This window comes from Nannospalax galili, unplaced genomic scaffold, assembly GCF_000622305.1.
Source record: "Nannospalax galili isolate Female #2095 unplaced genomic scaffold, S.galili_v1.0 scaffold102, whole genome shotgun sequence".
In the NCBI taxonomy this organism is placed as follows: Eukaryota; Metazoa; Chordata; class Mammalia; order Rodentia; family Spalacidae; genus Nannospalax; species Nannospalax galili.
This window is the reverse complement of record NW_008351958.1, coordinates 476,471-503,741: the sequence shown is the minus strand read 5'-3', so window position 1 is coordinate 503,741 and position 27,271 is coordinate 476,471. Positions and strand designations below refer to the sequence as shown.

Sequence of the window (27,271 nt, the reverse complement as noted above, 5' to 3'; positions counted from 1 at the left end):
TAACTGTTGCCACCATGTCATACAACAGATTTCTGAAATGCATTCATTTGAAATTCTGAATCCTCTCCAACATCTCTACCCCATCCCCTCAAAACCATTCTTAATAGTACTCAAAGGTGTTAATAGCAACACAGTGAAAAATCAGACTACCAATATTTTTACTTACTTACAAAAACAGATGGGTTATTGCAGCCATAATGGTTTGGCACAAGGCCTTTCCTGGGGAACCCCTGACTGACTGAGAGTTAATGATCCAACTTCACCCTGGGCCATCAACCCTTCCTGAATCCCTGAACATGTCCTGTCTAATAGACTGTTTTTTGAGTCATGATTGGTTGGTTAAGCAGTAAGGAAGCCACAAGGGCCTCTCTATTTAAAATGGCCTGTACTTTCTTCTTGAAATTTGTGTTGCAAGTGGGAATGTTGTACGTCACCAACTTGGGGGACCAGGATTAGTGGGGCAAAGATTGCTGTACCCCTTTTGCAGTGCCCATGAGCCCTTCTGAGTCTTCAGAGGCTGGGTTCGAGGGCAGCTGTCAGGATTACAGAGGCCACGTGCCCTTCAAGCCATGCCCTGCCAGCCAGGCAGGTTCTGAGCACTTGGCCTGTTTTATTTCTTTAGCTTTGATGTCTTGATGACTGTTGCCATTGCTGAGGACAGATAGAATCCTTTAAACCAGCATGCCGTTCACAAGGGAAGCAGAACCAAATTACATCAGCATCATTGGTGATTAATCCTTAAACTTGAATGCTAGTGCAAGGTTCTATGCAGCAGCTATTTTATAATGCTGTAAAATCATGAGCTGGGGAACCTGGGCCTCAGCAGAAAGTTAATAGCAATGTCTTATGTGAACTGAAGTGGAAAACCTTATTGACAACTGTAAGTGCTTTCATCTTTTGAGGTCTACTGGATTAAACTACACAGAGCTAGCGGCAGTTCAGAATGGCAGACACAGATGGTGTCACTCAGGTGTCGACACACGCTAGAGGGCAGAATGGTGACTCAGTGTGGAACATGGCCCAGCCCCTCACTCCATAAACAGAATTTGTTTCTGTCTTAGGCCTTGTCTAAGTCCCTAGGGCCTTAGAGGGTCAAGAAAGGGGTCACTGTTTGGCATTTCTTTATTTATATATGGTTGCATTCCCTTCAGACAAGAAAAAAGTTTTTTTAAGTCTTTGACTCACTTGAGTTTTTGTTATTTAGGAGAAATTATTTTCTCATCAAAATTGTCTGGCCTGAGAAACATAAAGCATAAATCTGTTACTTGGGGAATCACAAAGCAGGGTACACAGGCACACGAACACATGCATATGCAGTAAGTATATTTTCTTGATGAAACCCAGCCCCTGGCCTCACCTTCCCTCACTCCCTCCCAAAACACCACCTAAAATACTGCCTCACAGGGCAATTTTAGCATCAAAAACACTGCAACCTGAAAAGTTACCACAGGAAATATGCATTGCCTAAATTTAGATCAAAGTTAGCATGAGAAAAAAAAATGATGGTTCTTCCCCTCCTGCTCGCCTTTGTTGCACGCAGACAGCTGGTTCTCCTGTCACCTGCTGTACAGGTCACCCAGACTTTTCTTTCACTTCAAGGGAATGCACTAAGTTATTTAGTAAGGAAAAACAGATAGCCTGGATTGCAGTTAACTGTCTTATTATTTTGACTCAAAAAAAAAAAAGAAGAAGAAGGAGCCATTAACTGAGTTAAGTAACTTATTAAGGACAGGAAGTACTTCAGCAGTACAGCACTATTATACCTAAAATAACTTCTTTTTACTGGGTAGAGTATTTAAACAAGATACTTTTCTACGACATTTCCTAGCCAACAGGAAACAGAAACTGTGATAGAAAAATTTCCAGTATGTTTACTGTCTTAAGTCATGTGCTTATTTACACAAGGGAGCAGGGTTGGTACTCAGCCAAGTGACACTCTTGCGTTCTTCCCAATGTTACACTTCAAGTGAGGGCTTGGAAATGGTCTCCTGGTGTTTGACTTGATTAGAAAGGAAAACCACATTTTAAACTGGTAGTGTACAGAAAACTCCCTCCACGCATGCTGGGATTGTGTCACTTTTTCCTAACATCTGTGCTAAGCAGATACTACAAAGTTATGTTTTTTATTTGAAATATTTTCATAAGGTGCTTTGTAATTTTTTAGAGTACTTACGTCATTAAAATGCATGTGTTCTTTATATTTCCTTCAGAGAACAAATTGATCTGATGCATGAAAAAAAATCAGAAAACCAGAAAAATGAAAAATTTAATAAATCAAGTCTATTTTTCATTTTGTGGAACTTTTATAAAGATCTTTCTGACTCATTTTCTGCCTGGAATAGTTTAAACTAACTACCCAAATTGATGTGGCTAATTTGAGCATTCAAATAGATGCCTAAGCAAAACTTTGAAGTATCTTGGCAAAGCATTTTAAAGGAAGGCATTAATCTTTTTGTCTTGCAAAGAAAATGTGCTTAACAAAGTGGGTAGGGTCTAAGAGAGCTTCTAATAAGAATTAAAATTTACTGTAGAAGAAATTTTCTACCAGAAACTTCATGTAATCAAATCTCAACTCTTCCAGAACTTAAATGAACACAGAAGAAAATGCTATAGTCAACCAGCCTAAGGGATATAGATATTCTGAAATTTATCTCCCTGAAGAACATCTAAAGTAAACTTAAAACTAGACATGGTGGTGTGCTCCTGTAATCCCAGCACTCCAGAGGCTGAGACAGGAGGATACCCACTTCTAGGTCAACCTGGGCTACATTAACAAGACCTTGTCTCCAAAATAAAACAACAAAAATGATTAATGAAAAATTCATGTTAAATGCATATTCCAGAAGTTTACAATGAATAAACTCAAGAAAAGCAGTATCTCTGAAAGTTTACATTGTCTTGAAATATTAACCTGAATGAGTTCAAACGGTGTCCAGAACTATGAGTCTCCATAGACCCAGGTCAGCATGAAAACTTCACATAGCTATCCAAAGACATGTTACTTGTCAGAGCTACCCTGATCCACAGCTGAGTTAAGCTAACTTCTTTCTCCTACCTGCCGGCCTTCTTTTCTTCCTTTCTCTCCTGTTTTTTCTTTTTCTCTCTCTCTGATAAAAGTTAATACTCGCTTATGAGGAAAGCTGTCTATTAATAAGGCCAGTCTTCAGCAAAACTCAAACCATTTTGTTTCTTGTAGCTTTCCTAGAAAAATATATTTTTTTTTAAAGCCAGCCTCAGCTACATAGGGGGTTCGATCAGCCTAGGCTACATGAAACCTTATCTCAGATATTTGAAATAAATTGATTTTTTTGAAATAAATTGATTTTTAAGTATTCAAATATATTTTAATATAGGTATATAACATTATATGTACCCATGATATCAAAATATGTCATATGTCAAATTTTGACATTTTTATATACTTAGCATATTACATAAATTATTTTAGACATAAAAATCAATTACAAAGAAAACATGAATCTTGTCAGAACTCTTTGAAAGCCATAGTATAGTATAACATGCCTGCAATCCTAGCACCCAGGAAGCAGAGACAGGAGAATCATTGCAAGTTCAAGGCCAGCCTGGTGTCATGGCGTCATCTGCCTCCAAAAAAAAAAAAAAAAAAAAAAAGCGTGGGAGAGGTTGCAACTATGATGTTCTCATTGTATTTAAAGTGGTTTAGAGTTTTGTTTGTGTGAAAGGGAAGGAGGTAAGAAGGAATGATGGGAGTGTAGCCTCAACTGTCTAAATCTGTAAAAGAAAAAAATATTCTGTTATATGGCTCAGATTAGGGGCAAATTCAAGAAATTTCTATTGAGAAAATGAGCATACTTCTATTTTTATTTATATGAGCCTATTTTGACTATTTCTCATAAGAGGCAATCTGCCAAGCTTTTTCTAGAGGCAATTTATCACTTATTTCAGCCCTCCTCCCTCACCCACTTGTTGAGCTTTAAGGACCACTTTTTAAAAGAACTCAACACAAGGCATCATTGTCAGAAGGCAAAGAAAAGTGAAGAGTCCCACAGAGCCTCTTTCTCCTCTGTTCTTATGACAAAACTATAGATATTTATTAGAGATACATATGAAACACATACATAGAAACACGTACATAGAAAATGGAAACCGTAGAATAGTTTTAAATTATGTGTTAATGCTGGGCGTGGTGGCGCACGCCTTTAGTCCCAGCACTCAGGAGGCAGAGGCAGGTGGATCTCTGTGAGTTCAAGGCCAGCCTGGTCTACAAAGTGAGTTCCAGGTCAGCTGGGGCTACAGGGAGACCTTGTCTCAAAAAGACCAAAAAAAAAAAAAGGTGTTAATGATTAAAGGAATTAATCTCATTGTCTGAGGACCCACCACCACAGACACTAATGTTAATAGGGAAAGGGTCAATTTATACCTGATGCAGTCACCAAAACATAATAAAAATTATTGTATTTAAAGCATGCAAAGTCGGAGTTATGCATTTAGAAGAAAAATAATGATATTACATGATCACTGAAGTAGATGTTTTGCATACCGGTTGACTGACTGAGTTATATGCCCAGGCAGAGGGACCTGAGTTTACCGGGAGGTTGGTTCCTTCATGACTCTTTACAATGTAGACCTGTAACAACAGACTTTTTAAAATGTAGCATAGCCTTTACCTGAAGCAACATATTTAGAACTTCATCCCACCATCTGGGGAAGGCTGTGCTGCTCCATGGGTGTGCATGCAGTCCTGTACCGTCTTTGGGAGTTTCCAGGGTCCCTCTAGTGCTCTGTCGGTAACTCTCCTACAGAGAGCTTTCATTCTTTTGTTGGAAATGGATGACAAGAAAATGGCCTAATAATTGTTCAAACAGTACATTAGGAAATACCTTGAAAATGACTCTCTAAGTTTATTGCTAAGCTAGTTGTCTCTGAAGAGAATCAAATAAAATGTCATTTCAGCTGGATAACTGCCTAAGTTGAAAATATGTCTAGTCAAAAGATATCCTTGGGCCAGCAAGGTAGCTCAGCAGGTAAGGGCATTTGCTGCCAGGCCTAATGGCCTGAGTTTGATCCCTGAGATCCACATAGTAGAAGGAGAGAATCACCTCCCACAAGTTGTCCTCTGACCTCCACATGCAGGCCATCTCTCTCTCTCTCTCTCTCTCTCTCTCTCTCTCTCTCTCTCTCTCTCTCTCTCACACACACACACACACACACACACACATGCATACACAAATAAGTGTAATTTTTTCAGTGAAAAAAAAGATATCCTAGACTCTAGGACAGCACATGCCTGTAATCCCAGTGCTGAGGTAGGAGGATTGCAAGTTTGAGGCAAACCTGGGCTACATAAGAAAGACCTTGTCTCAGATAAACAAAAACAACATCCTATGTAGACACTATATTTATCATAAGTGGCAAAAATCTTAGAACTGCAATCTCTGTGTTTAGGACAGGATTTGTACACAGGATAAAACAGAAGTCACTCCACTGTAAGTGCGAGCTAGGAGCAGATGTATGTATGACTTGTATTTCATTTGCCAATGTGGAGGAAAGGGCTAGTCAGGGATTCAAAGTACATTCAGAACCTTGAGAAAACTGCCTGACTTTCTTGGAATTAGCCCAGTTAAGAGTTGCTCTTGCAGAGGACCCAAGTTCTGTTCCATTCCCAGTGTCTACATCAGGTGGTTCACTGCCCGCAACTCTAGGTGGGGGATCAAACACCCCTGTGAGTGTCTGCAGGCACTCACACTCAAGTGCATGCACCCACAGACATACATGTAATTAAAAATAAAATAAATCTAGCTGGGCGTGGTGGCAGAGGCAGGCGGATCTCTGTAAGTTCAAGGCCAGCCTGGTCTACATAGTGAGTTCCAGGACAGCTGGGGCTACAGGGAGACCCTGTCTTAAAAAGACCAAATAAATAAATAAATAAAATAAAATAAATCTTAGAAAGAAAAACAATTCTTGTAAATTGTTCACTTGAAAGTAACCCTAGCATCTGATTCAGACACTTCTTGTTTTGTTTTTGAACTGGCTACTCTCTGGCCCAAGCTGGCCTGTATTAAGCTCACTGTGTATCCCAGGCTAGCTTTTGCCTAAGTGCTGGGATTACAGGCATGATCATGCTGGCTTTGACACCTTCTTGTGGAATTGTAATCTCTGACTATAAATGCTGGCACACTGATAGAGTCTACTTAGAAGAATGTACATGAAATCACTTTAGTGTTCTTGGAAAGAAAAAAGTAGCCAGCATAAAATAGTGTTAGTTATCTTACCTTACTTACCCTTTAAGTATATTGGTAATTGAATAATCCCAGCACTTGGGAGGCAGAGGCAGGAGGATCTCTGTGAGTTCAAGTTATTTTGATATATCACAGTGAAAGATTTATCGTCCTCTTTTTTTTTTTTTTTTTTTAAAAAAAAAAAAAAAAAAAAAAAAAAAAAAAAAAAGAAGGAAAGAAAGAAAAGAAAATGAATTTAATGAATTTAAGAATTGGTGGCAGAGCTAAAAAACACTTTGTGGTTCCTATAAAGTTAAGTTAACCAATGTTGTGTTCTGGGAGCCACCAGCTTGTGTTCACATCCCTATATTTTGTCACCCTAACTGGTTAGTGACAGAAAGCCACTGTCAGTCAAAACAAAGTGCAAGCAAGCAAAAAGTGCCACTCTGACAGAAAAGACAAGGCTTATCTAGTTCATGGGTACTTCAGGGTTTTTCACGTTCATCCCCCACCTCTCCCTAAAGGAAGTGGCCATCGCTATTTGGACCTCATCTTTCATCAGTTTTGTTGTTGTTCTTATTGTTATTTCTTAGGAAAACTTAACCACAATACCTAGGCCCAAAATGTAAGTCATAGTTCCCTTATAATTGATTGGGGATATACATATTCATACTTAGTGAGACGAGTTGAAGGAATCACGATCCAGAGAGTAGATGACTCATCCCTGGTGGATTTAATTTTTAAACGATGATTGGTTCGTTCTTAGGCCTGACAATCATGTGTGTACCTGCCTCTTTTTTTGGCCAGGGTGTCATGTGGTGGTTAGGTCTGTAGTTGCAGACAGGTGGGGGTGGGGGCCCCCACTCACGGCATGGGCCTGGGTGAACTCTTGTATTTGTTGACTGCAGCCTGGCAGCGAGCTGGACAACTTGGAAGAGATTTTGGATGATTTGCAGAATAGTCAATTACCACAGCTTTTCCCAGACACAAGGCCAGGCGCCCCTGCTGGATCAGTTGACAAGCAAGCCATCATCAATGACCTCATGCAACTCACCGCCGACAGCAGTTCTGTCACACCTGTTGGAGCCCAGAAAGCAGCACTGCGAATGTCACAGAGCAGTGAGTATCACCTGTCGCCACTTTGACCGGGAGAACCAAGGGAAACATGGTAAAGTCTGGTGCAGGCAGCTTAGTCACTTTGGAGGGTTTTGTGATCAAACAGCACCACCTACTGTCCAGGTCTGTGAGAAAGGGCTCAGCATGGAATCTGGTATGCAGGCTCTGACAGCCTCTTGTGTGCAGTAGCAGCTGGACCGACCCTGCTGGTTCTTCAGCTGATTGTAATAGCTCTCTCCAGGTCACTTAGGCCTGCAGAGAAGGATTTTAGAAACAGATTTTATGTGACTGAATACTTAAAATACAGAAAACTAGGGAGTTATGTGACCAAAAGTTTCAAGCCTGGCATGATGCTATACTTGTGCAATCTCGGCATTTGAGAGGCTGAGGTAGAATTGTGAGTTGAGGCCATCCGGGGCTACATAGTAAGACCCCCTCCCCCAATCTCAGAAAAAGAAAAAAGAAAGATTTTTTTTAAGTGTTTGTTATATATGAAAAGACTACTCACAGTCCAAATGCTTTGCCCTGTCACTTAGACATCTCCATAGGAACACCTGTTTGACGCAGAGCTTTATCATTATTTTCTCAGAGTGTTTTAAGATTAATTCATGTGCAGCTGGGTGTGGTGGTGCACACCTTTAATCCTGGCACTTGGGAGGCAGAGGCAGGCGGATCTCTGTAACTTCAAGGCCAGCCTGGTCTACATAGTGAATTCCAGGCCAGCTGGGGCAACAGGGAGACTGTCTCAAAAAGATTAATTCATGTGTTACTTACAAAATACCTTTTATTTTTAAAATTTTTTAAGTTGAGGATAAGCTCTTAATCACTGTGACCACATAGATAGAAAACTTGATTATACCTAGTTTTTAGTTTTTGAATGAAGAACATTTTCTTCCATATAAATTGGTAGAAAGACAACCCCTTTGGTGTTAGTAAATAAAAATGACTGTTTTCCACCTCAGCTGGTTTGAGCCAGTACCTAGCATTGTTCTCAAATCAGACAGGGAAAGCCCTAGCCACATCAGAGATTATCTGTAACCACTAGATACTAGATCCTTTTTCATGTGATTCCTGACCACTCTGGAAAGGGGAAACCAAAAAAAAAAAAAAAAAGATGTGGTTTTGTTTGACCAGGGAAGTCACAAAGTCAAAGAATTGGAAACCAGATACAAACCATGCCAGCTTCTGCCCATTAACCCACAGAGAGAGCAGAGCACTTTTGGGGGGCTAATGGTTTCTCTCTGGAACTCCCAGTGGGATTAGCATCAGCACATAGTAGCCAGGTAACTAACCTGAGGAAGGCATGCTTGAGAGCATACATAATTTCTGTTCCTAGCCCTAATTTTTCTAAATGCTTTATTGCTACTATAGATTGTCTAAAAGTTCCTCTTTCTTTTAGCTATGCAATTCCAGTCTATATTTATATAATTTAGAGAAAGCACTTTATCTAAAGGTTAGTTCTATGAATTATAATATATAATAGCTAAGTATTTTAAATTTCAGTAACATTATCAAATTGCAGTGTGTGTACATGACACAAGTATATTGCTTAGTATACAATCAGTTCTTCTGAACAAAGTATAAAAATCATTTCAAATCTCAATGTGTCCAGAGTTTAAAGAGGCTGTATTTACAGTAATAACCTTTAATATTGCTTCAGGTAACATGGTTTATACTTAAAGATTTTAACTTACAATGAAAGTATCCACTTTCTAACCTTAGAAAGTCCAGTTAAGAAATAATATTCTGAGCCAGATGTGATGGGACACGCCTTTAATCCCAGTGCTTAGAAGGCAGAAGCAGGCCGATCTCTGTGAGATTGAGGTCAGCCTGGTTGGTCTACATAGTGAGTTCCAGGCCAGCTGTGGCTATAGGAAGACCCTGTCTCATAAAGACCAAAAACAAAAGAAAAAAAGAAAAGAAAAGAAATGATATTCTGACATCCAGATCATATATGAATGTATTTGCTCTTACATGCAAGAGATGCTTATAGCTTTGCTGTTGAACAGTCATTACTCCTGAGCCAGGCATGGAGACACACACCTCTAGTTCAGTCCCTGCAGGCTGAGGCCAGAGGATCAGAAGCTGGAGGCAAAACCTCATCAAAGAAAAAATAATGAGAAAGAGAAGAAAAAAACAGTTTGAATAATATAATGAAAAATATCATATTAATGGTTTGTTCAATTGTCAGTATTACAAATTACTACTGGAGAGAAAAAAACAGTGAATAGTCTGGATTTCCTTTTTGCAAAGTCATCAAGAGTTAGATCAGAAACCTGTGGCTCATATTGTACCTCTCCATTTCAGTGCTGCATATGTTTTCTGTCTGAGATGTCATCCGTGAAGGTAGTTGGTGCCTGGTGTGCATCTTTGTTATTTTACGGGTGACATTTTCCCTAAACACTACTACTGTTAATATTCTTTTCCATTGTCCTTTATTAACCTTTAATTTTTCATTTGTTTTCTCCTTAGCTTTTAATAACCCACGACCAGGGCAACTGGGCAGGTTATTGCCAAACCAGAATTTACCACTTGACATCACATTGCAAAGCCCAACTGGTGCTGGACCTTTCCCACCAATCAGAAACAATAGTCCCTACTCAGTGATACCTCAGCCAGGAATGATGGGTAACCAAGGGATGATAGGAAGCCAAGGAAACTTAGGGAACAGTAGCACAGGTAAGGGCTCAAATGCACTGTTTTCTTGGTGGGTTGTACAACTGAATGACGTATTTGTCCACATCAAACTGGTAGAACTTTCCCCAGTGACTTGTTAGAAATTAACGTGAAAGTACAAAAACCCTCCAGGTTCTCTGTGAGAGTGGTGTGTGGGAAGCCACTCCAGCGAGCTGCCTTGTCCTTAAGTGAGTGGGGCTTTGATGAGGGGCCTGGACATCCGTCTTCTTGTCTGGCTTCCTTCATTTCCATCCCAGATACTGGTCAGGATGTGGAAGGGTGTATGTAAACTAAACTGGTGATTGATTGCTAGCTTCCAGTGATAATCTGCTGACACCAGCAAAAAGCTTTAATGATTTGTGTTTGGAATGTTTCAGAATGGTTATTTAAAATTCCACCAACCTTTCATAATTCTGGGTAATCCTATTTTCATTCAGAAAGAAGTAACTTAATTAAAAGTAAAGAACTTTCTATAGAGAATTCCAGGCCAGCTGAAGCTACGGGGGGACCCTGTCTCAGAAAGACAAGGAAAAAAAAAAAATAAAGAACTTTCAGGACCCAGTGTGGTGGTGCAAACCTTTAATCCCAGCACTCAGGAATCAGAAGCAGGCAGAGCTCCGTGAGTTCAAGGCCAGCCTGGTCTACATAGGAGTTCCAGGACAGCCACAGCTATGCAGTGAGACCCCCATCAGAAAACGAAAGTAAAAAAACTTTCACCAAACTCAGGGCATATTCCTCATAGAGGCCATAAACTTGGTTTTGTTGTTTATTGGTTTTTGGTTTTTTAGTTTTCTTAATTTTGAAAGCATTTAATAGCTCTGATCAGGACAAAATTATATGAGCACATTAGTTTGAGACCACAACATGGTGCCCATTTCAAAAGATATAATAGCAACAATAACTTTAAATAATGATATACCTGGCCCAGTAATTACCTTCGGAGCTGATTCAGGGTGGTGTTCGTAAAGATTTAGCGTGTTGCCTGTGATCTGGTTTAGACTTTGACCTGCTGTAATCTTCAGGTGTCTGCCACATTACCCAGGCACATTTCCTAAGTAATACTTCTGTCACAGCAGCTGACATATTCCCCAACTGCCATAGAATTCAGGTCTGAACTTACTGTAACAGCACTGACTGGACCTTAGAACATCATTTGTACTGGATACAGGAGCATGCTAACTTTCCTATTGAAGAGCTGCTTACAGTTTATAGCTTTCTTCCTTTGTCTCAATGAAATATTAGAGAGAAAGGCATAGAAGGAAATGGATTTTATAAAAAGAACTTACAGTTGTGGGTGTTTTAGTTCTTAGTATTTTATTTTTAGCTCGGCCTGTAATTCCCATACATTCCCATTTAGATAGTTAACTAAAGATTAGAGTTCCATTTAAGGGGAAATAATGGATGTTTCATTTCCTGTAAACTGGAAACAAATTCATGGAATGCATGAACTGTGCTGTATTCATTTATTCGTTCAACAAATGTGACTGCTTACTGTATGTGCCACTGACTAAATTATAAATTCGTAGAAATAATGCCATTTTCACTTTGTTGTTTTAAGATAAAATACTTATTTAGAGAAATACTGACAATGTAAAATTTTATAAGTGAAAATTAGCTGCTGGTTTATAAGGGTGGCTCCGTATCAGCTGAATGCAAAGCATTTAGGAATTACCGGAGGAGTCTTACATAGTACCACGGGGATGGGTCCACCTTAAAATCTGGGCAGCCTTGAAGTCTCCAATACCTAGTATGTAAAGATCACACACTGCCCTCCCTCTGCTTCCAAAACAGACAAGGACTCAAAGGAACAACACCTACTCTCATTGCACTAAATTGTTGAGTTATGGGTGATTTTTTTTTCCCTTTTTTTTTTTTTTTTTTTTTTTTTTTTTGGTCTTTTTGAGACAGGATCTGTCTGTAGCCCCAGCTGACCTGGAACTCGCTATATAGACCAGGCTGGCCTCAAACTCTCAGATTTCCACCTGCCTCTGCCTCCCAAGTGCTGGGATTAAAGGCATGCACCACCATGCCCGGCTAAGTAGGTTTTTAAAAAATTAAAATGCTTTTCTCCCATAATGTTTGTATAGCTCACATATAATGTAAAATGATTTTAATTATGTATTAACATAGTTCTAGTTTTTAAATTCTCTATCATCCTTAGTGCTTTCTCATTTCATAAGTAAAGAAACACCCATAATACCTGTTCTCTCTGCTTGTTAAATATTTTGAAAGTTTTGGTTGCTTATAACAATTATAATAAATGAAAGCAAGCCATGTATTTGAAAGCAAAGCCTTTATATACCCTGTATCAACTATTTCAAAATAAAGAGATGTCATCTGTGGAGCTTCCCCTTCAGAAAATTAGGTATTATCCATGTTTGACTGTTACCAACATCCAGGAACTGGGCACAGTTCTGGTGCCACATCCTGGTGCTGCGTGCTCATTGTTCCGTGTGGTCAGATGTCAAGTGCAGAAGGATTTTCTCACACCTGTCCTAACCCGTTCTGGATCTGTACAGTCAGGATACAGTGGTCCAGGAATATTAAATTCCCTTGGACTTGAGAATCTTAACAAAAAGGTCTTTCATTTCTCTATTACTTAGAGACTGCCCTTGATAAGTTTTGAAATTTACCAATTTTTTTATGAAAGTTATTATTGATGTATAGACTACATACAGAAATACATCTATAGTATGAGTGTAGCTTGATGAATTTTCACACAGTAGATGTAACTGTGTCCCTAGAAGGTTACCAATTTCTGATACACTGAAATGAATTCGAGGATTAGAAGTCTCCTATAGGCTTTATGGAATGTTCTCTGATTTGGGTTGATAAACATGGGCTTGATCATCAGTTCTTAACGTCGTTCCTCCGTGCCTCACCTCCCCTTTGGAAAGTAAAGCACTGACGTGTATCTCAGCTAATGTGATTCACTTCCTGAGGAAGGAAGTTGGGGTTATCCACTCGCCACAGCACCTGTTTCTAAGTACATACGGGAACAATTTTAACATCTCTTTTGAACTGTACAGAGTAGCAGGTTCATGTTGTGAAAGCTCTGTAGTAATTGCCAATTTTTACTTCTTAGCCAAGGGTCCACATCTGCCCTCAGGGAGGGTGTTAGCTGTTGTGAGACTGGGTTACAGAGTCTTGTCTGGGTCTTGCAGTGAGGTCTGTTGTTTGTATCTGCTCACTATGTTTTCAGTGTCTGCATCTCTCAGCTTCCTTTGCCTTGTGTGCAGGAATTATTGGTAGTAACACTTCCCGGCCCACCATGCCTTCTGGGGAATGGGCACCACAGAGTTCGGCTGTGAGAGTCACTTGTGCTGCTACCACCAGTGCCATGAACCGACCAATTCAAGGAGGCATGATTCGGAACCCAACAGCCAGCATCCCCATGCGAGCCAACAGCCAGCCTGGCCAAAGACAGATGCTTCAGTCTCAGGTCATGAACATAGGTAAGGCAGTTCAGTGCTCTGTGCTCTTATTACGCTTTCTTAGAATGCATTTCTTAGAATAGTGTCAGCCCCACAGGTCCTTCTAAGGCGTGCTCCTTCACTGCAGCTTAGGTAATCCTCTAGTGTGAAGCTGTCCTAACTAGGCTTTTACTGAAAGTCTGTAGAATCATAGACTCTCACATGCTTTCCAGAGAACAAACTACTTTTGTGATATTTTGTTTTCATTAAATTGCCTCATTTTAATTTGGGGGAGAAGTGAATTGGAATGTTGCGTTCTAAATGCTGTATGCATGTACATGCACATATATGATACTTTTAAAGTAAAATAATAGATCAGTGGTATGGCTCTAGTTTCTCTGTGATCTTCCCAGTTCTCCAAGTGTTCCCCTCCCTGCCCCCCTCACCCCCACCCCCACCAGACTCTTTCCCAGTCCTAACTGAAGACATGGGCTCTCATAGAACACTGCACAGCATCTAAGTATCTCTAGACTTCTATTTGGAGACAGTTCACATGCTATTAAAAAGCCATTTGTGTGAAGTATTCATCATAGGCAAATCTGTTGTGGCTACCTAAGGATAAGAGTCTGAGTAGAAGTGGAGAGTGACTCCTAGTGACAAAAGTTTCTTTTTGAACAAACGATGTTCCAACATTGATGCAGTGATGATTGTTCAACTGAATATATCAACATCCATTGGATTATACACTTTAAATGTGTGAATTCTATGACATAAATTATCTCAGTATAATTGTTACACTAAAAAAATTAATGAGCTTACCTGTAATTCCAGCACTTGGGAGGTAGAGGTGGGAGGAACAGAAGTTCAATGTCCTCCTCAGCTACATAGCTAATTTGAGGCCAGTCTGGGCTTAATGAGACCCTATCTCAATAATAATAATAATAATAATGATAATAATAATGTCTATATAGCTCCTACTTGAATTATTTTCTTAGTCACTGACATATAGCCTTCCTCTTGTACATTATTGTAATTCTGAAAAGCCAGTATTTGTATACTTTTATATGTTAGATATTGTACAGTAAGTACTAATTCATGCACAGGAAGATGCCAAATTGTTTTGACAGAATAGCACAGAATTCCCGTCAGAACTCTACTGTCAGTTTTCTTACCTGGGTATTTAACTGATCCATATGTTCTGGCTCAGAATTCCTGAGAGGTAATGTTTATATTGCCTTTCTACATAGTATATACTCAAAGTAATAAGTGGTTCCCACACCTAAATTCATGTCATTTGAAAATGCTAAGAATAACGAAATGCATAAAAATGTTAAAAATACCAAAATTTCTATGGAAAATTAAACTGGAAAAATTTTATGGTGTTGAAAGTCCAATAAGAGGTCTGTCATATACAGAATTTATTCCCAGTCTTCACTGAAGAGCTTCTCACTTTTTGAATTTGAGCTCTGCAAGCATTAATATGTAGCTGAACTTGGTTGTGAATAAACTCAGAGAAGCCATGAACTCAGCCTGATGGAAAATTGTCCATTATAATGGAAGTCCGGTCTACAGATAATGATATAATATAATTTAAAAGCTCATACCATCCCTCAACCCAAAAAGAACCTCAAAGAAGGAGCATGTCTGGGCTGTCTGCTCTTACTCTGGAAGAACTGACCAAAGTGTAGCTAGCCAAAGTTCAGGTGCAAGAGGCCTAGACCAGCACTTGGGCTCGCTCCCCAGTGTCTTACAGGGGTGTCTGCAGGGCCCCAGCTGTTCTTGTCATGATGCAGACAAGTGTCTTCTTCAGTTGCATTCTCTGCAAGCATGCAGTGGTTCTGCTAACACATGTGCAAGCAGTTGCACAAACATGAAACCATGCCAATGAATGGGAATTTGCTTTACATTTTTCATTAAAAATTATAATTACGTTAATATAGCTGACTAATTTTGATGATTTATGAATTTTTTTTGGTCTTTTTTGAGACAGGGTCTCCCTGTAGCCCCAGCTGTCCTGGAACTCACTATGTAGACCAGGCTGGCCTTGAACTCACAGAGATCCACCTGCCTCTGCCTCCCGAGTGCTGGGATCAAAGGTGTGCACCACTACGAACTACAGGGAGACTCTGTCTCAAAAAGACGAAAAAAAAAAAAAAAATCCTCTTCCAAGGTTAAGATCCTTGAGATTTATGGTTTTTAATGAATTAGTATTTTTATTTTCCAATATAATAAATATCACTGAGATCTAACACACATAAACAAATTTGTAAGCAAGTAGAGATTCCTGTTGTTACTACTCATCTAGATATGCCCTAAAGTGGACAGGATTAAAGTTGGTATTTATTGCTTTTATTTCTACTTTGTGGCTGAATTTTATGGCCTTATTTTCACCCAATTACTGCATCTGTCTTTCCATTTCACATAAACCAGCTCTTTCATTTTATATTACACAGTAGAAATGCATACTTCCCTGATTATAAGATCTAAGGTTTGGGTTGTTTTGTTTTGCTTTGTTTTCCTCCTCCCTCTTTAGGGCCTTCTGAGTTAGAGATGAACATGGGAGGACCGCAGTATAGCCAGCAACAAGCTCCTCCAAATCAAACTGCTCCATGGCCTGAGAGCATCCTGCCTATAGACCAGGCATCTTTTGCCAGTCAGAACAGGTGAGTCCTGGTTGCTGGGAGAGCAGCAGCCCATAGGTTCTGTGAGTTATTCCAGACCTACGCCTAGAGTGAATTCCTTCTGAAAGGGTGGCGCCTGCCCAGTTGTCATTTCTTCAGAGCAAATCATCTACCAGGCAGGGAGTGAAAGGGAGGATGCAGAAATCAGCAAGAGCTAGATACACCTTTGAACATGTTGAAGTTTTGGAAAGTGGTCTAAGATGTGTGTGCTGATAAGTGTAAGTAGGAAGTAGTACACAGTGTAAATGCATTGAGAGAAATAAACCGTGTATCAACAGCTTATCCAACTAAGATGACTGGGGAAGGTTTGAGTCTTGAAAAAGAGAACAGGTACAGAATAGAGGTGACAGGGCCCAATACACTTGGCAAAGCAGCATCCTGGAGGCCCAGGGGTTACAGAAGCAGTATGGTATGCATACGGTAACAGGAAATGATCTTGCTTTGTGTTATATATTTTATCACTAAAAAAATAGAGATTAGGAGGATGGTACAGTTGGCAAAGTGGTTGTTGCACAAACATGAAGGCTTGAGTTCAGATCCCCAGAGCCCATGTAAAAATTCAAGTGTGGTGACAAACATTTATAATCCCAGCACTGGCGAGGCAGAGGCAGGAGGATCCTTTAGGACTCAGTGGCCAGCTAGTTTAGCCCTAATCAGTGAACCCCAGGTCCCAGTGTGAGACCTTGTCTCAAAAAATATGGCAGATGGCTCCTGGGGATCAGTACCCAAGGTTGACCTCTGGCCTACATGTGCCCGTGCACACACAAACTAAAATAAAAGATGACAGCAAAAAGTTTGGCTGGAAGAATGGATTAGTAATAGATGTATGGAGGATCTTAGATAGCAAACCCTAAAGAATACAGGTATTTTTCATTGAGCTGTTCAAAGATTTTTGAAACATAAAGAAGGTATTGATCAAATTTAATTGAGTTTTTCTTCTGATTTTCTAATCACCTTTGTTACTTTGTAGGTGATCTTTTCTCATTGCTTTTGGAATATTCCTCAGACTTACCCTATGAGGTTATACTAGCTGACCACTGAGTCTTTGTCTTGCTGGGATTACAAATGTTTGCCACCGCACCCAGCTTTTTACATGGAGAGCTGAACTCGGGTCTTCGTGTGAGCATAGCAAACAGCAGCATATTTTGTTGCAGTGTGTCTAAGTGTGGATTTATTTATTCCACTTTGTATTTAGTATATGTTGTATTTTCTTTTTAAAAATATTTTGTTATTTTTAATTTTGTCTCTGTGTGGGGGTTTGTGCACATGAATGCAGGTACTCAGGGAGGCCAGAGGCATTGGAGTCCCCTAAGACCTGAACTTACAGGTATTTGTGAGCTGCTGGATGTGGGTGCTGGGAACTGAACCCCAGTCCTCTGGTAGAGCAGTATCTGCTCTTAACTGCTAAGATCTCTCTCCAGGACATGCTGTATTTTATTTTTCTCTTGATTCATGTGGGGAGAGGGGTTGGTTGGTTGGTTTTATTTAATTCGTTTTGTTTTGTTTTGAGACAGGGTCTCCCTATAGTCCTAGCTGACCTAGAACTCACTATGTAGACCAGGCTGTCCTGGAACTCACAGAGATCCACCTGCCTCTGCCTCCTAAGGGCTGGGATTAAAGATGTGTGCCACCATACCCGACTTTGTTTTATTTTTTAATCTCACTCTGTAGCCCAGGCTAGTCTTGAACTTTAGAGTCCTTATGTCTCAGCCTCCTGAGTGCTGGTATTACAGGTATGTACCACACACTAGTTCTGGAAAAATTACAAGTTTATGTTTATATATTGCCCTTCCTCTGTTTTCTCAATTCTTTGTTTCTGGGATTCTGACAAGACATGTTAAACTTCTGTTTTAGCTTTAATTTTTATTGATTTATTATTATTGTGGGTATTATGAGTGTGGATACATGCACAGCATGGTGTAAGTGTGGAGGTCAGAGAAATAACCTTGGAGAGCTGGTTCTCGCTCCATGGATCCTAGGGACCAAACTCAGGTTTGGTGGCAAGTGCAGTTTTACTACTTTCTGAGCCATCTTGCTGGCCCCATCCTCTGTATTTCTTGATTCATATGGTTTTCATCTTTTAATTTCTGTGTACTATATTCAGAATAATTTATTATTACTTATTATATTCATTTTTAACAGTCACTTCCCTAGTCATTTTTCAGTCTTATTATTTGCTTCTTTTATATGTTTAAACATTATATTCATAGTTATTTTTTCTAAATTTCTTGAAATACTTCCTACATATGTGTTGGGGGGTAATTCTAAATTCAACTATTGATTCTCACCCATGATGGCCCTTTTCCCTGTCTGTTTTGATAGCCTTTCTTTGGGAGTTCATAATTGGTCATGCTCAGTGGATGTGAATTGAGGCTGCTTTCATAGAGAGGTTTGCACTGGTCTCTGGTGGAGATAGTGACCACTGTTGGTGGAGTCTTTTGGGTCCCCCAGCTCAGTTCAGCTGTCTCAAATTACCTACCATACCTGAAACTTCTTTGCTGTGGCCCAGGATCCCAGTGCTCTTCTGCTTTAATGGATAAAAAAGTATTTCTCAACAGTTGCTCAGGGTGCTCAGGGTTTTTTTGTGGTTTTTTTTGGTGGTGGTGATTGTTTTTAATTTGTTTTTATTAAATTTTGTTGTATTTCATACAGAATATCTCAAACAGTCTGAATCATCTTTATAGCCCCATCCCCATCAGCACCCTCCCATGGCCTCCCCCCCACTGGAATCCATATACTCTGTCCTGGGTGTCAAGGCCCACTGTGTCAAGTCAGTGCCCCCAGACATTCCCCAGTGCAAGTCCATCCCTCTCATCTATCTATCCTAACACCTATCATTTTCTTTTTTTTAAACAGAGCATTAGGGTGGGGGTTTATTTACAGAGGAGTGGGCACCACTGCCCGCCCCATTTACAGCTACACTGGAAGGTCCACACTCAAATACAGACAAGATGCTCAGGTTTTAGCTCCTAGACGATTTGGTTTGGTTGTATATTTGCCTCTTAGAGAGTTACACTCTGCAAACTCAGCATCACGGTTACATTGTACAGATAACTTAATTGTTACCCTCTAATAGTGTTTGCCAGAGAAGCACGTGTTCCCTAGGTGACCTTGAGGACTAAGTGATGGCATGGAGGGAGGCTCAGAAGAGGGAGAAGGCTGGAGACAAGGAGGTCCATTTCCAAGCCTAATCAGAAGGCAGTGTAAGAAATCCAAGGTTGCAAGTGATGCCTTCGTGAAGCTGGCTTGTTAGAAAACCTGCACTTTTAAGATCATCAGCAGCAAAGATTGGCCAGAAGGTGCTTACATTGAGAACTAGCCTTGAGCCTCACAGAGAACCTTCCTGCAGGCTGGACAGTCAGTGAGGTCTCCAATCTGAAGGGTGGCTCTTTGCAGAGGAGCTGCTTTGTTTTGTAACTGCCAGTTTCCAAGAAAGTCCTACTTGTCCTGCTTGAGAACAGGTGACCCCTGCACTTTTAGTAGAATGAAGGCAGTGGAGGACCAAGAAAGGGCCGCAGTCAGCTGGGCAGTTGGTCCCTGACTGCCATAGGCTTCAGGCAGAGAGCATCCCATGGCTGCAGTCACAGTATAGGCAGTAGCTTCTCGGGGTCCTTCAGGTCTTCGACCCTAATATGATGTCAGTGAATACGATTATTTGATATATTAGAAGCCCACCTACTTCCATGGAAATTTGTACAGAATACAAATATATAATAATTAAATGATAGTATAGTTTTTTTCATGAAATCAAAGATTAATTTCTAGGAAAATCTAGGTCCAAAGTAAGGATCTTTACTGTTACATACACAAGTTCTATAAGCAGAGACAGAAGCAGGTCTAGACTCAGGCTTGGCCCAGTGACGGTGAGCCAGCTTAGCTTGCTGTTCAAGGCTGGAGCCCCAGTGCTGCCCCCTTTGCTGTTGCTCTGTGACTAGAACAGTGGGCAAAACAGAACGTTTCACCACTTCCACAGTTATGTCAGTCTTCTGAACTATTTATCTCACTAAGTTTGAAAGAACTTTGTAGAATAACTAGCTTTATAAAATAATAAAAAATTATTGTCATAAAAATTCAAAAGTGATGGGTAATAAAGATTTTAGCCACATCTCTTGAAATAAAGGAAAGGCAGTATTCCTTTGTTTAAAATCCCTTTATAAGTTAATATTTAGATCCTATGTTTGTTTGTTGAGACAGGTTCTTCTTATGCATCACAGGCTAGCCTCAAATTCACTGTGTATCCAGGGTGACCACAACTGAAGTGACAATCCTCCTGTCTCTGTTTCCCAAGTGCTAGGATCATAGGCATGAGCCATCAGTTGATATTCAGGAATAAATTTTTTACTGACTTTTTTATTGCACTAGTTTATTTTGTGTGGGGGGTTACTAATGCATACCACAGTGTGTGTGTAGATCAGAGGACACCTCTCCTTCCTGTGGGTCCTGGAGATCCAACTCAGATCCTTAGGCTTGGTAACAAGATGACAAGAGTCATCTCCATGGCCCCTTCAGTGTTTTATGAATAATCCAGCATTCATTTATGCATACATTTTTAAAAGATGAGCATTAAACCTATAACACATTTTGCATATTTGTTTATTTACAAATGAGCTTATATTTTCCAGGTTTTTTAAATTCCCATTGTTGTCCTTCATTCATATGTATAAAATATGTTTACAATATAGTAAATTTGGAGTCTAATCACAGTAGTGCATGCCAGTTCTTGGAGGTGGAGACAGAAAGATCAGAACTTTAAAATCACTTACCAGACATGGTGACACACAACTTTAATCCCAGCAGAGGCAGAGGCTGGCAGGTAGGCAGCATATCTCTGTGAGATTGAGGCCAGCCTGTTCTACAAAGCAAGTTCCAGGCCAGCTATACCTGCAGGGAGACCCTGTCTCAGAAAGACCAAAAAAACATTTTTTAATGGCTTTTGAAGATTATTCAAGGAATTTCCTGTTGAAATTCAGTAGCTTACTTTCAGGAAAGATTTCTTTTCATGAAAAGTTTAAAGTTTCTGAGTTTGGTTTTCTGTTATCTGAAATATATAAAAATAAGGTTTCATCTGTTGACTTTTTCTTGTCATTCAGTGGCTGGACTTTAGGATGGGGATTTCTGGGGGAGGTGTGACCTGGCAGCAGAACATGTGCTTTACAAGTGAGAAGCTCTGGACTAGTCAGTCCCTGGAACCACAAATACAGTTGGGCGTATATATATGGTGGATCTCTCTTCTAGCGTATCTGCCACTATTATATACCATCTTGGGAGGCATGGGAGGGGTGTCCTTTGAAGCCCAGTCTTGTCCCAATGTTATATTTATCAGTCAGATGCCACCTAAACTACAGCTATATTTGTAATTGCATAAGGCATAGGAAAATAATTTCTTAATATGTTGATCTTGGCATGCTAGTGCAAATTTGCAATCCCAGTGCTTGGAAGGCTGAGGCAGGAGGATTGCTGAAAGTACAAGGCCACCCTTGGTTACATAGTGAATACCAGGCCAACCAGGGCTACATAGCAAAAAACTTCTAAAAAAAAAACGGAAGAAGCGAAGAAAGGAAGAGAAGAAGGAATAGTTTAATGCATTTATAAAGTTGGAATTTTCCGTAAACAATGCATATTACCATTTCTCTGAGGGAAGTCATAAAATTACTAGTGTGACCAAATTGGTAATATATGATGCAGAGTAATTTTCTCAATATAAACATGTTTTGTAACATGGTAGCCCACCAAGATCAGTAATCTTTTGTTTTCATCAGCTGGAAAGTTCCTAGACCTATGGTTTATTTTCAAGCACAAGCTAACAAAGAGGTAGAACATGAGTCCCACCTCACTGTGTAATCTGGCACTGATGCTTTTAAAAATATTTTATTTACTATATTTATTTTTATGTGTATGAGTGTATTACTTGCGTATGTTGTAAGTTCACCCATGTCATGCAGTACCCACAGAGGTCAGAAGAGGACATTGGATTCCCCTGGAACTGGAGTTACAGATGGTTGTTAGCTGCCACATGGATGCTGGGAACCAAACCTGGGTCCTCTGCAAAAGCAGCCAGTGCTCTTAACCACTAAGCCATCTCTCCAGCCCCACATGGATGCTTTTTAACATAAATTCCATGTCAACTCAGCATAGCACAGAGAGTGATTTAAGAGGAAAGTGGGGTGGTCAGCAGTGCCTGTGAGGTGTTTAGAGCTGGTGGGAGGGGACCCTTAAGTAAAGAGGTGAATGGGAAGGGCAGAGCAATGAGACTTGGTGTTGTGTGTATGGCATCCTCTGCAGAAAGATCAGTTGTCCAGGGTTGCTGGGGCTCATGGAAAGCTGTGGGTATGACACCTGAAAAGGTCAGATGTGTCCACAGGTATGTCCCTGAATTCCATTGCTGCTGTTACCCTGCCCCAGTTAACTTAGTCGTTTTCAGAGTAGAGCTGAGGAACCAAGTAGGAACTGTTAAGTGCAGTGTGTCTGGGGGAAAAGATCCTTAGGGTATCATAGTAGGAGAATCCCAGAGAGACTGTATGCAGGAGAGCCTCTAGGGGAGTGCCCCAGAGTCCCAGCTTGAGCTGAAGAGGCCTGTGGCCACAGTGGGAAGCTGCGGGTACTTCTTCACCTTTTGGGTGTGGGTTTTTCCACAGTGCTACAGATCAAACCCTTGTATATGCTGTGCAAGCTCTCTACCACTGAACTACCTCCAACCTGCTTTACTTTTTGTTGTTGTTGTTGTCGTTGAGATAGGGTCTTCCTGTAGACCTAGCCGGCCTAAAATTTGCCATGTAGACCAGACTGGTCTCTATCTCATAGAGATTTGCCTGCCTCTGTCTCCACAGTGCTGGGACAAAAGGCATGTACCACCACACTTGGCATGCTTTTTTAAAAATAACTTTTTATTTTATAATGCATAAGTATTTTGTCTTTATGTATATAAGTGCACTACGTGTGTGCAATGTCTGCAGAGACCAAAAGAAAGGCATTGGATCCCTTGGAACTGAACTTACAGAGGGTTGCTAGACCCACCCTGGGTCCTCTGCAAGAACAGCCATTGCTCCTACCCTCTGAGCCATCTCACCAGCCCCGTTTTACTTTTTAATGTATACGTATGTTTGGGGGTTTTTTCCCCAATATTTATTATTTTTATTTTATGTGTATTTGATTACATGTATCTAAGTACACGATGTGCATGTGGTGCCCACAGAGGCCAGAAAAGGGCACCTGATACCCTGGAACAGGAGTTACAGATGGTTGTGAGCTGCCATGTGGGTGCTGAGAATCGAACTCAGGTCCTCTGCAAAAACAGCAAGTGCTCTTAACTGCTGAGCCATCTCTCCAACCCCCATGTTTGGGGTTTTTAATTCAAAAAGAAGTCACGGGTTGTGGTGGTACTTGTCTTTAATCCCAGCACTTAAGAGGCAGAGACAGGTGGCTCTCAGCAAGTTTGAGGTCAGCCTGGTCTACATAGCAAGTTCCAGGCCAGCCAAGACTATACAATGAGTCCCTTTTTATTTTTTATTTTTTTTAAAAAAGAACAGTTTTTAACAAAAACAACATTTTTAGCATGCACACCTGGACTCATCGGTGTCCTGTCACAGAGTAGAGAGCTTGGTCTTATAAAGGATGAGGCAGAGCCTCTCCATTCCCCTGGCTGGCTTCATTGAGATGAAGACTGGCCAGTCTGTTCATGCAGATTCTGGGTAGCCTGGTGGTTAGATCTCACCCTGCCCTATCAAACACTGGTGGAGGACTCTGAGGAGGGAGCCTTGCCTCACAGTGCTGCTTTTGACAGTAGCTGAAAATTATAACAAACAGCTGGACAAAGGAAACACTTCAGCGACTCACTAAGTAGCTTCCCAAGGCTGAGGGCATAGTCAAGAACACATCCATTCGCTCTTGACTGCCTGGAGCTTTTTCATGAGCCTTGCTCTAACTGTTGGACACTTGTGTTGGGGGTATCCCCTCACTCCCCATCCATGACACACAGCTGGGTGATTTTCTCCCTTGTGTTGCCACTTCTGTGGCCACTTCTTCCTTCTGCTCCTGAATTGTAGCAGTAAAAGGGAGATCTGATCATGTTTGAATTGTGAAGATTAATTGGGCAGGAGTATGGACTGTGGAAAAGTGGGTGGAGCAGTTTGGATACCTCAGGCGCAGGCTGAGCTGCCCTTCCACAAGTCTCTTGGTGGCAGGAGAGGGCAAGGGTAGAGCACGGGCCCCCTCAGGCCACTTTTAGCTGGTACTGGCCATCCAGCCAGCTTGCCCTGCCTCAGACATAGTGGGACTGTGTGTGGCATGTAGCGGGGCATTTGACTGGGCTATTTTCTCTTAAAAAGCAAGTAGGACCAGATAGAGAACACAGGTTTTGGATTGATGCACTCTGCTATCCCTGTTTGAAATGAATTGTTGGTTTCAGCATTCAGCACTACACCATATTCAAGTTCTAGGTCAAATAGCTTATTAGATTGCCTGAGAAAGTACAGCACACTTGTTAGAATGCGGGATGAAAGGGCAACATGCTAAAGAAGTAGAAACTGAATCTGATCTCAACAGATACAAATAGCTTTATAGCCATAACGGCAGGAAACCTTCCCATGGGAATGGAGGTTGTGTGTTGGGGGCAGTCTGAAATTTATAGGGATCTAGAAGGCATGTTCCTTCCTGGAATCCCAGAAGGTAGCCTTGTCTTCTGTGGTGGTTTCATGCTCCTTCCTGGAATCTGGGAAGGAGAGATGGGGCATTCTGAGGGGGGAACCAGATATTTTCTGCAAGGGGGTTGATAAGGAACCAGATGTCAAGGCTAGAAGCCAAGATAGATGTATCTCCCTCTTGGAGTAGGGAGGCAGGGCACGGGTAGATGGGATGGTCAGTTTGTTCAGTCATTGTCAGACTGATTTTCCTGAAACTGAACTGGGCCAGACAGACAGCTTTATCCCTTGATAAAGGGATAAAAGCACAAACACACAATGAGTTTGCTAGGCTGAGGGTGTAACTCAGTGATAGAGTACTTGTCTGACATATGTGAGGCTCTAGGTTCACTTCCCAGTACTACAAAAAAAAAAATTTTATGTGTATGAATGTATTGCCTGCATGTACATAAATGCACTCCAGCCATGCAGTGCCTTCAGAGTTCAGAAGAAGGCATCGGATTCCCAGAACTGGAGTTAACGAATGGTTGTTAGCTATCATGTAGGGGCTGGAAACCAAACCTGAATGCTTGCCAGCTCTCAGCCCCTACTACAAAATTTTTTTGATGTTTTCTTATCTATGAACTTCTGTTTTCTCTAAAGCATTATATATTAGCTCAAGGAATACAAAAGAGACTTTGGTAAAATACAAGTATCATTTCTTCTTTCACAATCAAAGTTATTCAGAAACTCATTCTAAAAGCTCCTCTAATTTGTCCAGTAATGTATAGTTTTTTATATACCATAGAAATTTCAATTTAGTGTCACAAAACTATTATATATTGCCTCATAGTAATTATAATTGATAGGTTTGTGGTACCTTGGAAGGGCTAACAGCTACATTTCTTAGGGGCATTAATAAATGTTTTCAGGTCCTACTTTTGTACAACTAAGTTTTCTAGTGGCCTAGCCAAGTTCAACTCCAACCCAGCTTGAATTCAAGAAAATAAGTGTAGTTTTTATGCTGTCACTGTTCTCTCCCATGTGGTCATCATAACTGCCTATAGAAAATGACTGTGAAGCCACTTAGTGCTTCCTTCTGAAAGTTGCAGTCTGTCATCCTGTCCCTGTAAAATGGATACTCACTAGCAGGCTAATACAAGGAGGGCGGGGGGCAACTGGATAAGTGGGCCCTGAACGCACAGATTCATATTGGAAAGCTAGCTTTGCAGAATTGTCTTTGGGATTCCCCCACAGATGGGGGAGGGGGAAGGGGGTACTGGCTAAGCTAAACCTCTGCTTTGTATTTCCATCAGCCCAAGGTGAAGTTTGTCTTTTTACAGGCAGCCATTTGGCAGCTCCCCTGATGACCTGCTGTGTCCACATCCTGCAGCCGAGTCTCCAAGTGATGAGGGAGCACTCCTGGACCAGCTCTATCTGGCCTTGCGGAACTTTGATGGCCTGGAGGAGATCGATAGAGCTTTGGGAATACCAGAACTGGTCAGTCAGGTAGGCCCAGATGACAGCAGGGGTCAGACACTGCTCTGTGTGCAGAAAGTAGCTCTTTCCTGCAGCCTGCTCTGTAGGATGCTTTTTACCTCCAGCAGGTGGCCCTGTCATGTTTCTCCTACACCCCCAGCATTACCTGTGTCTTGAAAGGCAAGCAGGAGACAGGAAGAGCTCAGACAGGTACTGCTCAGGCCTGTGGGCAGGAGCAGGTCAAAGCTGCTGTTCTGCACAATAGTCATTTTAGGGGTGGCTGCAGTTCATAATCACTTTGACCCTTATGTGGGTGTCACCCATAGGAAGTTTAGAGATATTTAAACAAATGGGAATATAAAACATCAGCCATCTTAATGAACTTAGCTTTCTTCCTCCCAGTTAGTTTATTATCTTAAAAAAGAACAATTTCTTGTAATTCTTTGCTAGTTTTGTAATTATCTGTATTTCTCTGGTTTGAGGGTATCTGAGAGCTGTGATATAAATAACCTGGTGTCTCTCCTAAGATACACAACACTGTTTGAAGCTGGCCCTGCAGCTGCGTTCTCACGTTTCCTGGTTTGCTGTAGGAAACCCTCACACCCCTGTCTTCTCCGTTCAGCATGACACATCTTTCTTTTTGCCACAAGTACCTCCCAAGGTCCAGTCTCCCTGGACCTCTGGCATGTCACCAGGTCCAGGAAGACGGGGATGCAGAGTCACTGTAGACTTCTCTGAAGCATTAAAAATAATCTTGTGCTGCGTTCTCACGTTTCCTGGTTTGCTGTAGGAAACCCTCACACCCCTGTCTTCTCCGTTCAGCATGACACATCTTTCTTTTTGCCACAAGTACCTCCCAAGGTCCAGTCTCCCTGGACCTCTGGCATGTCACCAGGTCCAGGAAGACGGGGATGCAGAGTCACTGTAGACTTCTCTGAAGCATTAAAAATAATCTTGTCAGGCCAGGTGTGGTGGTGCACGCCTTTAATCCCAGCACTTGGGAGGCAGAGGCAGGCGGATCTTTGTGAGTTTGAGGCCAGCCTGGTCCACATAGTAAGTTCTAGGACTGCTGGGGCTACAGGGAGACCAAGACA

General features: G+C 41.1%; 1 protein-coding gene across 7 annotated transcripts in view; it reads left to right on the top strand.

Annotated features, from left to right (window-relative positions):
- Positions 1–27,271, top strand: part of Ncoa2 (nuclear receptor coactivator 2) — a 302,083-nt gene that overhangs the window by 258,069 nt on the left and 16,743 nt on the right. For 4 of the 7 annotated variants that reach the window (XM_029553991.1, XM_029553994.1, XM_029553992.1 and 1 more), the window contains 5 exons: positions 7,106–7,316; positions 9,786–9,992; positions 13,229–13,444; positions 15,936–16,065; positions 26,027–26,207. In XM_029553991.1, coding sequence (XP_029409851.1) covers positions 7,106–7,316; positions 9,786–9,992; positions 13,229–13,444; positions 15,936–16,065; positions 26,027–26,207 — 945 coding nt within the window. The remainder of the gene's footprint in view (positions 1–7,105; positions 7,317–9,785; positions 9,993–13,228; positions 13,445–15,935; positions 16,066–26,026; positions 26,208–27,271) is intronic. The other 3 variants (XM_008848868.3, XM_029553995.1, XM_008848871.3) reach the window with 3 other exon arrangements.